This window comes from Fukomys damarensis, unplaced genomic scaffold (assembly GCF_012274545.1).
Source record: "Fukomys damarensis isolate Sample0158 unplaced genomic scaffold, DMR_v1.0_HiC HiC_scaffold_20, whole genome shotgun sequence".
NCBI lineage: Eukaryota > Metazoa > Chordata > Mammalia > Rodentia > Bathyergidae > Fukomys > Fukomys damarensis.
The window spans coordinates 10,980,085-10,993,071 of NW_022900932.1; the positions used below are offsets into that span (position 1 = coordinate 10,980,085).

The window sequence follows — 12,987 nt, forward strand, 5'->3', positions numbered from 1 at the left end:
CGGCTTACCCAGTGGCAAGGGCTTTTAGGAGCTCATTGGGTTCTAAACCCCTGAAGGGCACCCAACCTAAAGTTAAGAAAGGGGCGTGGTGCGAGACAGGACTCGTCTTTCCTGCTCTAATTCAGCTTCTCAGTGACACCTGTCTCCAGGTAGTACGTGAGTCCAACCAATCGGAAAGGGAGTTATATCCGATGCCAGCTCCGACATCCAATAGTAGGAGGCGTCTCAGACTCGGCTCCAGCAGCCCTAGCCCGGGGCGCCCTGCGGCTGCGCGTAGGAGAGGCGCCCGCCGCAGCCCAGGTCCCCGGGCGGTCTGCTCAGGCGTCGCAGAGCCGTCCTTTCCCTTTCTAAAGGTCTCCCGCGCCACTGGGCACCCGCCAGCGCCGAGTTCCGCGCTCTGGGAAGCGGCGCAGGCGAGTGGGCGCCTCACGCGTGAGCCTTACGCGTGCGCAGGCGTTTCACAGAGGGTCGTCGTCCCCAGTCCACGGGGATTTTACGGAAACCGAGATGGTGAGGCCCAGACCCAGTCCTGCCGGGCACCCGCGTCCTCTGGGCGCCGGTGGTCACGTGGGGGGCACCCGGAGGGGAGGGGAGGAAAGGTCGCGGCGGCCAGCGGGGGAGTGGAGGCCGGGTCGGTGGCCCGGGCCTTGGGTTCGGGGCGACTCTCCTGGCTCCGGGCCCCTGCTGCACCTGCCTGAATAGCAGAGCTTAGGTTAATTAAGTAAATGTGACTCGATAATATATGTAAAACTGATTTTCGAGAAGGCCAGCAGGCCAGATAGTGCGATACCTTTTAAGTGCTTTTTATGGCCGGATACTGGGTTCAGCCCTGTATAAACAATGCTTCCTTCCCTAGTCCCAACAATGCTGTAAACGAATAACGTCCTGTTTGGGGCGGGGAAACTCCAGGACCTGTTGGAGATTGTGTCCGGGATTGCACAGGGGGGTGGGCAGGTGCATGCAGGTCACTGGGCACAGCTCGAGCTTTGCTGAGCCCTCGGGTGGCCCAGGAGCCCCAGATCCTGTAGGAATTCAACGGCTGGTTTCAGTACTGTGGTTCTCTTGTCTTCTTTTTTTTTTGGATTTATTCAGTGTGTTTTAAGGAAACAAAGAACTCGAGAGTTCTTCTGTTTGTTCCTTCTCTCTCTCTCATTACAAAATAAAATTTGCAAGAATTTCTGATGAAAACACAAGGAGAGGGTGGAGGAGGGGTATTTTACTATGTAGAAAGTCAAGTAAGGGTAACTTTTGAAGGTTCCAGAAAATTTTGTGTACACCAGAAAATTAGAGAGTAATTCAGATTCCTAGAACTTTTAACATGAGAATAGTTTTTCAGGGAGTGATTATAATTTCCCCTTCGACTGTTAAGAACAACGGAGCATAGTCTTAAGTAAAATCTTAAGTAAGCTGCCTGTATATACAACGTTATTTTTAAGCCATTTAGGAGTTTCAGTGTATTACAGAGCAGATGCCATACCAATAGTGACAAATGTCTTTCACCATCCCCCTTCCGGACTTCATGTGGGCTCACGTGGGCTGTGAATGCCAGCGAGAGTGGATGGACATGCCTTTATCCCGGCAAGAAAGCCTTTCCTGAGGAAGTAGCTGGTGTTTTGTCCCCTGAGTTGGAGGGGAGACACATTGTACTTCAGTTGCTGTTAGGATGGGTCAGCTCTTTTCTTCCCTTTGCTGTATATTTTTGGTGTGAAAAGTTGCAGAATTCCTCCCCATAGTTTGTAACAGTTTCATTCCTAAAGGCTTCATTTTCATTCTTGAAAGGTACTTGAGAATTTTTCACTGGAGGTTGGTTTATAGCTCACCACTTGCTGTTAGAATGAAATAGAATGTGATGGTGATGGTCTTAGATCCAGGCCCTGCTAAGGAAAGACGTGGACATTCTGGAAAGTGGAGCGCTCTGCTACTGGCTTGGGGATTCCGATTTACTGAGGACATGAAATTAGTAAGAGCTGATTGCAATTTCTGAGCTCAGCCAGTCACTGGAACTCAGCTTCACCATATGTAAAAGGAGATTAGACTAAATTATTTATAATTTATTTTAGTTTTATAATAATATTTTTCTGCCTGTCACGGTACAGACGCCCCCCGCCCCCCCCAAAAAAACAGCAGCTCTGTAACTAGAGTGAAAAAGGGAAACTGATTTTGAGAGCCTGTTCTGTAACCTTTGTGAGTCCCCATTTTATGCTCAAGGAAACTGAAGCTGGAGAAAATAGCACTGACCAAGATCACCTGTCCAGTGTGAGCGCACTTCCGGGACACTGACGGCTTCAGTCTTTAATCTTTCTGCTTTGTCCACGCTGTGAGTTTGAAGACAAGTGCAGTGCACTTGGATCCAGGCAGTGTGCTAGGGGATTACTCAATTTAAGGATTAACAGTCCGTGTTCCTTGAGGACCCATTTTACTCAAGGTTTGGGAAAGCAATTTGGATTTGGATTTTGTGGGAAAAGGTCAATGACAGGTTTTAGGGTTTGTTTGTTTTTTGTTTGTTTTTTTTATGGTGGTGTTTTGCATATGGAAAGTGGTATAAGATATTTTCACATTAAAACACTTGGGATACAAAATTCATATGACTTTGAGGTATAATGAGATGAGAGAGATGTTTCCTATTTGTGGTAGGGCATTTAAGATTACAATTTCACTTCTGCTTTTTTAAAAATAATAGTTTTATTGAAGTATAAGTCATACGTCATTCAGTTCACTAAAATGTATGGCTTTATGGAGTTGCATAACCATCACCACAGTCAATTTGAAGACATTTTATCACCTCCCAAAGAGCCACATACACTTTGGCATTTACTTTTCCCAATATCTATCCCTGGATAACTCATGTAATTCATAACTTTCTGTCTATAGACTTGCGCTTTCTAGGCATTTCATCTAAATGAAATCATATACAGGTGATCTTTTGTAACTGCCTCTTTCACTTAGCATAAAGTGCCAATGCTTATCCAAGTTGTAGCATATATTAGCACTTTATTCCTTTTTATTGCCAGATATCTCAGTTTGTAGTTATGCCGCATTTTGTTCAATCCTTTATTAGTTGTGGACATTTGATTTGTTTCTAGTTCTTGACTGATAATCCTCTGTGAATATTTGTGTACAAGTTTTTGTGCAGGTACATGTTTTTATTTTTCATGGGCATGTATCTGTTGGTAGAATGGCTGAGTCTTATAATAATTTTATATTTAACCTTTAGAAGAGCCTCCTGAATGATGTTCAAAGTGGCGGTACCATTTTACATTCCCATTAGCAGTTTATAAAGGTTCCAGTTTCTCCATATATTTTCCAACATTTAATTGTTAATGATGTTTTAAATTTAATCATTCTAGTAAGGATGAGGTAGGATCTCATTGTGGTTTTTTGATTTGCACTTCTTTAATGATGTTGAGCATCCGTTTATGTACTTGTCATCTGTATTGTCTATGAGAAATGCCTTTAGGTCCTTTGCAATTTGATTATTTGACTATTACTGAGTTACAACAGTTCTTATATATTCTACATATAATTCCCTCATGAGATAGATCATTTGCAGATATTTTCTTCTGATTCTTGAGTTGTCTTTCCACTTACTTGATGGAATCATTTGAAACACAAAATTTTGTTTTTAAATGACATCCAATTAATTTCTCTTTTTTTATCACTTGTAGTTTTAATATGTTACAAGAAGATTTTGTCCAATCCAAGGTTATGAAGAGTTGATCCTATATTTTAGACACTGTAGCTGTCACTCTTAAGTGAGGTCTGTGGTCAATTTTGAGCTAACTCTTACGTGTATTAGGAGCTGGGGCTCCAGATTCATTCTTTTGCAGGTGGATACCTAATTGTCCTTGCACCATGGGTTAAATTGTCTCAGAATCCCTCTGCTCCTAAAGGTTATTTTATTGGAAAAGTTGTTGACATCCTGTGATGTCCCATTTGTAGTAATTCGTCTAAGGGCTTAGTTTAAAAAAAATGCAGTGTATGAATCTCAAGGACCATATTACAAAGAAGTCCTGATATCATAGAACAAAGTTGATTTTAAGTCTAAAGCCTGTCTTTGCCTTGACTGATTCATTATTTTGATTATTTATGCCCTGTTTTGAGTTTTAGATATTTGAAAGTATGCAGCATTTTTCTCCTGAAACATGACATGTGCATATATTTTTGTGCTATGCACTTAGTTATATTAGATATTTGTTGGATTAAAAAAAAAATAACCTAAAAGTGTCCAAGCAAGACTTCATGCTTTCGGGCTGGGGATTTAGCTCAGCGGTTTGGTGACCTGCCTTGCAAGCGCAAGGACCGGAGTTTGATCCCCGGTACCACAAAAAAAAAAAAAAAAAAAAAAAAAGACTTCATGTTTAGAAGTTAAATTTTAGGGGCTGGGGATTTATGTCAGTGGTGCCACCGCCTGCTTTGCAAGCACAGGGTCCCAAGTTCAATCTCCAGTACCAAAAAAAAAAAAGAAAGAAAGAAAGAAAAAGAAATTAAATTTTAGGATGTCCTAGAAACACAAACGATTACAGAAGAGCTGTTGTAGGTGATCTATAGGTAACCGAGATTAATGGTAATTATCTTTCATGTGTCATCGTGATAGTCAAGGTGCGGTGAATGAAAGTGAAGGCTGACAGTTATTTCTGTACCTCGCGCAGTGACTTGCAAACAGGTTGGATCTGAGGACTGGCAGGGTTCAAATGCTAGACTAAGGTGCCTGGACTTTTTATATAGGAAGGGGTTCCTTTGAATTTTTTAAATTTACTTTTTGGGAAGTGTCCTGACAGAGCTGTGCTGAGGAAGATTAAGTTGGCAGCGGATTCCGGGTAAGAGAGGGGAAGATGATCAAGAGAGGAGAGCGAGTAGAAAGATGCAGGGCCCTGGACAGGGCTGCTGAGGACCCAAGGATCAGGCAGAGGCCAGAGGGGGAGCTGTGGCTATTGGGAGCGCAGCATCCTGGACTGCACTGTGGATGGCCGCATTGCAGAGAGAAGAGGCAGTGTGGCTGGACTGGCAGCTGATGGTGAACTCGGAAGATCTTCGTGTGTCCGAGAGAATGGGAGGGTACAGTAAAGGATCAGAGAACTGAGGAGAGGGGAAGATTGGGGAGCATGAATGACGCACCCATTCTGACGTACATCCAGTTGGATTTGGCAGCAGAGTGGTTTTTGCAGTGGGATTCTGTGGGAATGTAGAATGGTTACTCAGGCAAAGAGCCAAGAAGTAAATAAGGTTTTTAAAAATAAATTTATAACTGTATTTTCCTCTCAAATATACGGTCACCTCTTTGCTCTTTTAAACTTTCTCTGTTAATGGAAATAAATATTTGGGTGTTAGGAAGTAGCTGTGTTCAGAGGTACAGAGCTGAACTCCCAGCCCATTTTATTTTTGCTTTGAGATAAGGTATCACTGAACCACCTTGCCTGGTCTCCGACTTGCAGTCCTCCTGCTTCAGCCTCCAAAGTATCTGAGATTAACACACCCAGCTCACTCCAAGCTTTCATGGGGACATGCCTGCCTCTGACAGAAATTCTAAAATTACTGTGCCCTAGGAACCAGCCCAAATAATACCAAGCCCCGTTAAGACTGAGGCAGGAGATAAGTTGTGCTTAAGCACTGTGCCGCAGAACTCACGACGCTGAATGAAAGAGAAGTAGTCCTGTGTAGATCCTGATAGCTGGAATTGTTGAGCTGTGGTGTGGCTGTGTCTGTGCGAGCAGTCTTTTTGTTACTTCTGTTTTCTTGGATGGCACCAATGACAGATGTTCTGCACCCCATACTCAGAAAGCTGTTGTCTCCAATTAAAATGGTAGAGTTTTTCTGGTCTTCTCACAGATTCTTGTCTTTGGACTTCAAAGCTTTAAGTCACTGATTTTCAGAGGGGTCACAGCTTCGCTTCATGAGTGTCTGACCACCACACTGCAGATCGAAAGAAAGTCTCTGCCTTCGAGCAGTTGTAGTGTAGTGGGGAGAAAGAAGAATCCACAATAAGTGGCTTGTAAGTGTAACTTTGCTGTTGGTAGCCAGCTGCTGGGTACGTGTGGGCCCCACCAGGGTCTTCTCACTCTGCAGGAGTGAACCCCCCACACCTCTGTGTGACCACGGCCTTCATGACTTTGCCTGGCAGTGAAGCTTCACATGTCTGTTCTCTGACTCCCTCAGAACCCTGGGCCTCTCCCACATGTCTCCCTTCAGCCCCAGGGTGCAGCTCTAGTCTCAGCTGCTCTCAGGCCAGCATCTTCAGCATAGGTGGCCTTTTGTCAGCGTTCCAAGCCCGGCTAGGGTCAGCTGCCTGCTCTGTTCATGTCTCTGCCAGGGCCACTTGGTCGGTGGGAAGAACAGTGTTGCTGATGACGACCCCTGGTACCAGCCATCAGCATGGCCCTCCAGTGCTGCTGCATCCCCACCCTCTCCCATTCCCACACTGACCATTTAAGGCGTTCTCTGCTCTGCAGACCTCTGACCTTCTACCACCCTGCTCCCTTTCAGTAACTGACCCAGAGAATGCCATGCCGCCAGCCCCAGCCTCAAACCACTCAGCCGACCTAGCCTTCCTCCTCTTCTGTAATAATGGAGGGGCACTTGGCCTTTCTAGAGCACAGCATTCCACCTAAATCATACATATATTGTTTTGTTCTTTCTTTTTTGCAGTATTGGAGTTTAATGCAAGGTCTCAGGCATGCTTGGCAACCACTCCATATTTCAGCTGTACCCGCTGGACCTTTTATTTCATTTTGGCACAGGGTCTTGTTATGTTGCCGAGGCTGGTTTTGAGCTTGTGATACTCCTGCCTCAGCCTCTTGAGGAGCAGGGATTGAAGGTGTGCTCACCTGCACCTGGCTATGTATGCTGTTTTCCTAGATACCAAAGAAGATGGAGCTTGATGGCAGGGATATCTCTTAGCTGAAAGTGGTTTTGTAATCCATGAATTGTTTTGAAAAAGAACAAACAATTTTTAAAGTTATTAAGAAGAGTTAAGTCTTTGGCAGTAAAATAGCGATTTGAGAAGGAAGAGATTATAAAATTTATTTTAACAGCTGTTGCATTTCTTCATAAGTCACTGTGGCATCTGTATCCCTTGATACAGTGATACTTGATGGTCACTGTCACATGAATACTGGGGCTGATGGAGACTGGGCTGAGACCTTTTTCTCAAATAGCTACTTTCTTCCCTCTTTCCTTCCTCCCTTCTTTCATCTCCCCACTCCTCTACCCCCCTCCTCCCCCTTCCTCTCTCCCTCCCTCCCTCTCTCTCTCCCCGCCCACCTTTCTTTCTTTTTTTGTGGTCCTGAGGACCGAACCCAGGGCCTTCTCACTGAGCTACATTGCATTATCTCCGCTTTTTGTTTTTACTTTGAAATTGCCCAGACCGGGCTCGAGCTTGCAGTCTTCCTGCCTCAGCCTCACAGTGTACTGGCCTTTCGGGTGTGTGCCCTTTTACCCCACTACATTTATTTCTTATCCCCCCTGTCTGCCAGTGGTTGAGCCGATGTGGTTGGACTTCCACCAACTATTTCTGTGGGTTAGGGAACCGCAGGGTACTATTCAGTAAAGTAGAAAAACCATCTGTCTCCCTGGAGCCTCTGAAAACTTGATATTATTTGGGTTTGTTCAGAAGAATCCTTTTGTTTCTTCACTTTTCTAGTCGAAAGAAGAGTTTCTGCTGCTGTGGAGGCAGGGCAGCCAGTAGGAGCAGTATTGGTGGGGGCGAGGAACATGAGGAGTGTGTCCGGAGGGAATCGGGCAGGTGCACAGCGATTTGTGTGTACTCCAACTGTAGTTTATTGAAATGACGTCGAATTTTAAGTCACTGTGGGTAATGCGGGCGTATAAAGTTTACGAGTGCCAATCCTCTTCCTCTGTTGTCTGCACCTCTGAAACTTAAAGCAGGTCCCACAGCGTGACCACTTACGGCTTGTGTCCCCGCTCCAGGAGCCCTGACTGCTGTCCCTGGCGTGCTCACCATGATGTTCCTAGCGCTGCTCCTGTTTTCCAGCCTGGCGACTGGCTGCAGAGGGAACTTTTCTTATACTTGGCCACCCAGGTTGCTGCTGGTGTCATTTGACGGTTTCAGAGCTGACTATCTGCAGAACTATGAATTCCCTCATCTCCAGAGTTTTATTAAAGAAGGTGTCTTGGTAGAACACGTTAAAAATGTTTTTATCACGAAAACGTTCCCAAACCACTACAGCATTGTGACAGGCTTGTATGAGGAAAGCCACGGAATCGTAGCCAATTCCATGTATGACACAGTCACAAAGAAACATTTTTCTGACTCCAACGACAAGGACCCTTTCTGGTGGAATGAGGCGGTCCCGATCTGGGTGACAAACCAGCTTCAGGAGAATAGGTCGAGCGCGGCTGCCATGTGGCCTGGCACCGACGTCCCCATTCACAATACCACCCCCTCCTATTTTATGAGTTACAGCCCCTCGGTGACGTTTAGGGAGAGGCTAAACAACCTCACTGAGTGGCTCAGCGCTTCCAACCCACCCGTCACCTTTGCCACACTCTATTGGGAGGAACCAGATGCAAGTGGCCACAAATACGGACCTGAGGATAAAGAAAACATGAGCCAGGTATTGAAGGAAGTCGACGACCTTATTGGGGACCTGGTCCAGAAACTCAAGGTGTCGGGCCTGTGGGAAAGTCTCAATGTGATCATCACGAGTGACCACGGGATGGCCCAGTGTGCTAAGAGCAGACTGATAAACTTGGATCTCTGCATTGATCCGTCAGACTACAGCGTCATAGACTTGTCCCCCGTGGCTGCAATACTTCCCAAAATAAGTAAGTGGACACTTAGCTGAGCTACTAACTGACTGAGGAGGGAGGGTGCGTGGATGAATCCTGCTGGGGCTCCTTGCAGCCCAGGACCCATCCTCCTGCTCATTTTGTGTGCTCTCCCTGGATGTACAAGCTGCAAGCAGTTGGCATAAGGGTTAGGTTCCGTGATTCTTCCTCTGCGTTTTGGTGTATTTCTTGATTATTCACACCAAGGGCTGTTCGTGTTTGTGTTGGTGATAAGATGTGTCTTGCTGCTGGGTTACTGTTTTCAAAGTTACGCTCTTGCTGGCTTGAACGACCAGCAGTCCATGTGTGATTAGATCCTTCTGTGCCACTGTTATTCACAGCACTCAGTGGGACGTTTGTGCCTGTCCCACTGGTGCTTCAAGCCAGCAAGAAGAACGTGTTAAAGAAATCTTTGTTTTAAGGTAAAACACACCTTTCTTTACGATTAGTAATTGGTAGTAATACACAATTAATTTCTGTTTACTTAGAAGCTCAATATGAAAAGAGTATCCATTCTATGAAAGTGAAGTGTATGAATGCTTGGGAAATGTGTGTGCATGTGCTTGTGTGTGTCTCCATCCCCAACATGGTCACATAATTATTCTCTGTTGTTTTAAGAATTAAAAGTGATTTAATAGATGACATTGTCCAAAATTTATTTCTAGTTGAACATGTTTTTCCTAATCAGTCAACTGTGACTTTTCTTTTTTATAGATATAACAGAGGTTTATGACAAATTGAAAAATTGTAGCTCTCACATGAATGTTTATCTCAAAGAAAATATTCCTAATAGATTTTATTACCAACATAATGATCGAATCCAGCCTATTATTTTGGTTGCTGATGAAGGATGGACAATTGTACAAAATCAGTCATTATCAAAATGTAAGTATTTAGTGTATTTCTGTTATAGTCTAGGGCTCCACCACACATTGTTTTGTTAGGAGGGTAATTTGATTTAGATTTTTGCAGAGGATTATTGGCTACCGTTATTAGTATTTGATTACCTACAGTAACCACAATAACATCCTTAGATTATAAGGTAACCTTAAAGGTATAGTTTTACTTCCTTACCAAAAGTGTGGTTACTGTCATTAATTTCCAGGATCACTTCTCTTAATGTATAGAAAATAAAGGGAAAGTACAGAAGTGAAGCTAGCTACTTCAATTCCTTTTTCGATGTGTGTTTTTTTTTTTTTTTTTTTCTGTAATCTTGAGTCTTTCCCCAGTGAGGAAAATCGTTCCTTTGATTTCCTCTATTTTGACCTATATTTTGACCACTGAGCAAGAACCAGAAAGTAAACAAAAAAATCCCCAGTAAATAAAATTGACCTATCAACATCTCTCCCAAAACAGAAATATACGGGGATGAGCTGTGGATCTTCCTCCAAGGAAGCTAATTTTTCTAAATTTACATTAAGTTTTAATACTTCAGTCTGATTTTGTAGTCCATAGCGGGGATCAGCACGCTTTTCTGAAAGGGCCAGATAGTAAATATTTTAGGTTTTATGGGCCAGCTATTATCTGAGCTGTTCAGCAGGGCTTTCATGGCGAGTATATGAGTTGCGGTGCTGTGCTTCCTGGACACTGGCTTACAGGAGTAGTCGGAGGGCCAGATTCGGCCACGGGCTGGAGTTTGCAGACCCTGCTACATCAGTCAAGGATAAGACAGACTCATAGTCAGTGGAGTTGGTATATTATTTATCTTTATGGTATTTTATATTCTCCATGTTGTAAACCTGTACAATACAGAAAAGAGAACAAAAGCATTCCATAATCCCTCAATACAGAGGCAGACAAATATCATGGCCTTTCCTCCTCATCTTATTTCCATAATTTGCATGTGCAGATTATATTATTGAAATCGTTATATTCTTTTTGTCATATTGATCACGGTATGTCAGTACACTTAACCCTGCAGTTATCCTCACTTAATATGAAAGTGGGAATTTATTAAGTGCAACTGAGGTACACCAAAAGACAACATTTATTAAAATAAAGCTAAATATGGGGACTCTGGTATTGGAGGTTCATCAGGGACCTGTTTATCCTGTTTTTATCTGAGTCAGATCTTTGCACAGGTCCAAAGTTGGTGTTATCTGCTTTCATTCCACATTCAGTTTAAGAGCCTCTTGTGTGGCGACCTCCTGAATCTGACCCCTGGGCTTGAGGAGTTTATTGACCGCCAGCCAGTGGTGCGTTCTGCCGCTAGTTCTTGGCGCAGGTGCACTGGAGATAGGGGAGGCTGGGTCTTCTCTCCCCAGGCACGTGGGACTCTCAGCCTCACCGCTCTTTCTATCACCAGTGCTGTGTAGTGAGTTTCACAGATGGTGGTAGAAGTTGGCAGGTGGAGTCAGTAGGGCTGGGGCTGAGAGGTGAGTGAATCTGGTTGAGGAGTAGAGTTAGCAGTCTGATGTCTGACCCAGGGGAGGAGGGGTGCATGTGAAACAGGGAACATGGCTAAGCTGAAGGAAAGGCAGATTTTAACTCTGGCTCCTGTCTGGTGCAGCTAACCAGAATTGCAATGGACAAAAGTTAGGCTGGATTTATAAAGCTATATACAGCTTATGAAGCGAGTGTATTTATACCAGAAGCAAGTTATTTTGTGATAAGGCCAATCTTACTAATACCATTTTGTTCTTTTCTCAGTAGGTGACCATGGCTATGATAATTCTTTGCCTGCTATGCATCCGTTTCTAGCTGCCCACGGCCCTGCCTTTCACAGAGGCTACAAGCAGAGCACTGTAAACATCGTGGATATTTACCCAATGATGTGCCACATCCTCGGATTAAAACCACAGCCCAATAATGGGACCCTCGGGCACACCAAGTGCTTACTTGTTGACCAGTGGTGCATTCATCTCCCAGAAGCCATCGGGATTGTCATCGGTGCGCTCTTGGTGCTGACAGCGCTCACGAGCCTCATAATACTCATGCAGAAAAGACTTTCTGCACCCCGCCCATTTTCCCGACTCCAGCTGCAAGAGGATGACGATGATCCTTTAATTGAGTAACGGGCTGGGGTTCATACAGTCTTTGATCAATCTCAACTCTAAGGACGCAGTCAAGGAATAGTGTTATAACCGTGAAAAAGGATGCTTTGAAAGACAGCTGAGATCAAGCGTGCTGGAAGTATTTTGTTTCCTTGTGCTTGTCCTGGTGCATTGCTAATACAAACAACCCTGACTATAGGAAAGTTGCTAGTACATCAGTTAATACCATCTGTTTCTCTAAATAGCTTTTCCAGAGAAATGTGCCACCCTTTTTTCTTTTCGCAGTGAAGATGATACATCTTTAAATGCAAATACACCAAAGTTTAGTAGGCATGTTTTTCTAATAAATTTATATATTTGTAAATGAAGCAATTTGTGAATTCTGTGTATCAGAGAGGAAAAGTTTTCTATATTTTTATAGTTGCCTTTAACACGTTCACAGAGTCACCATAATTCATACGTCTCGCTGCCTGGTGGCTTGGAACCACTGTGGGATGTGTGTGACTGTCCCCGAGCCACATGGGACAGTCCCATCGTCTGGTCCATGCTGCCCAGTGGGGCAGTTGTGCATGTTCCACTGGTGGTTCAAGCTGGCTAGGACACATTATTTAGTTTTTTTATCCCAAGTAAACCTTAGAGGTGGGAAATTCTGTGATGGTTAATAAAATTGGTTAGCCACGCTCCCCACCCAAATCCTGCCTCTGAAGAAACCGTTTTAAGAAAAGCTATGAAAAGATGAATGAAACCATCAGCACCATGTGATACAAAGCCTCAGTTGCCACCACTATATCTTTAAGATGCTTAAACCTTTGAAGTCTCAAAAGTTGAATCTTGGGGCTGGGGATTTGGCTCAGTGGTTCTACCACCTGCCTAGCAAGTGCAAGGTCCGGAGTTTGATCCCCGGTACCAAAAAAAAAGAAAAATGTTGAATCTTTGGAAGATTATTGCTACTAAGAAAGTCAGAAGAGAGAAAATACTTTTCTGTATGTTGAATGCCTTTGTGTGGTGTGTGTATGCACATGTGAGTGTATGTGTGCACTTGTGCTTGACTGCGTGTATGCGTGAGATGTTCTGTGACCTACTGTAGGATGTCCCAGGGCACTGACTTTGGTCAGGCATCCCCTAGAACACAGCTCTCAGGAAAGCTTATTTTTGCACTGCATATTTATTTATTTTTACCTAACTCACAAAGTCATAATTTTAAACTCAT

At 44.0% G+C, this 12,987-nt stretch overlaps 1 protein-coding gene across 3 annotated transcripts; it reads left to right on the forward strand.

The window, feature by feature from the left end:
* The first annotated feature begins 254 nt into the window (after window positions 1-254).
* Window positions 255-12,739, forward strand: Enpp4 (ectonucleotide pyrophosphatase/phosphodiesterase 4). Of its 3 annotated transcripts, none has more exons than XM_033766467.1 (4): window positions 255-510; window positions 7,924-8,781; window positions 9,499-9,669; window positions 11,437-12,739. In XM_033766467.1, exons 2-4 carry the CDS (start codon window positions 7,956-7,958, stop codon window positions 11,796-11,798), a joined length of 1,359 nt encoding a protein of 452 aa, XP_033622358.1. In that variant the 5' UTR covers window positions 255-510; window positions 7,924-7,955; the 3' UTR covers window positions 11,799-12,739. The 3 variants fall into 3 exon arrangements, with proteins under 3 accessions (XP_033622358.1, XP_033622357.1, XP_010616056.1); XM_033766466.1 differs by having other exon boundaries at window positions 256-510; window positions 7,879-8,781; window positions 11,434-12,739; XM_010617754.2 differs by having other exon boundaries at window positions 257-510; window positions 11,434-12,739.
* Window positions 12,740-12,987: the final 248 nt, after the last annotated feature.

Coding starts and splice junctions, on each gene's coding strand:
- Enpp4 (XM_033766466.1), top strand. CDS start 7,956: ATGATGTTCCTAGCGCTGCTCCTGTTTTCCAGCCTGGCGACTGGCTGC. Junction 8,782..9,498: donor TGCAATACTTCCCAAAATAA/GTAAGTGGACAC, acceptor TCTTTTTTATAG/ATATAACAGAGGTTTATGAC. Junction 9,670..11,433: donor AAATCAGTCATTATCAAAAT/GTAAGTATTTAG, acceptor TTCTTTTCTCAG/TAGGTGACCATGGCTATGAT.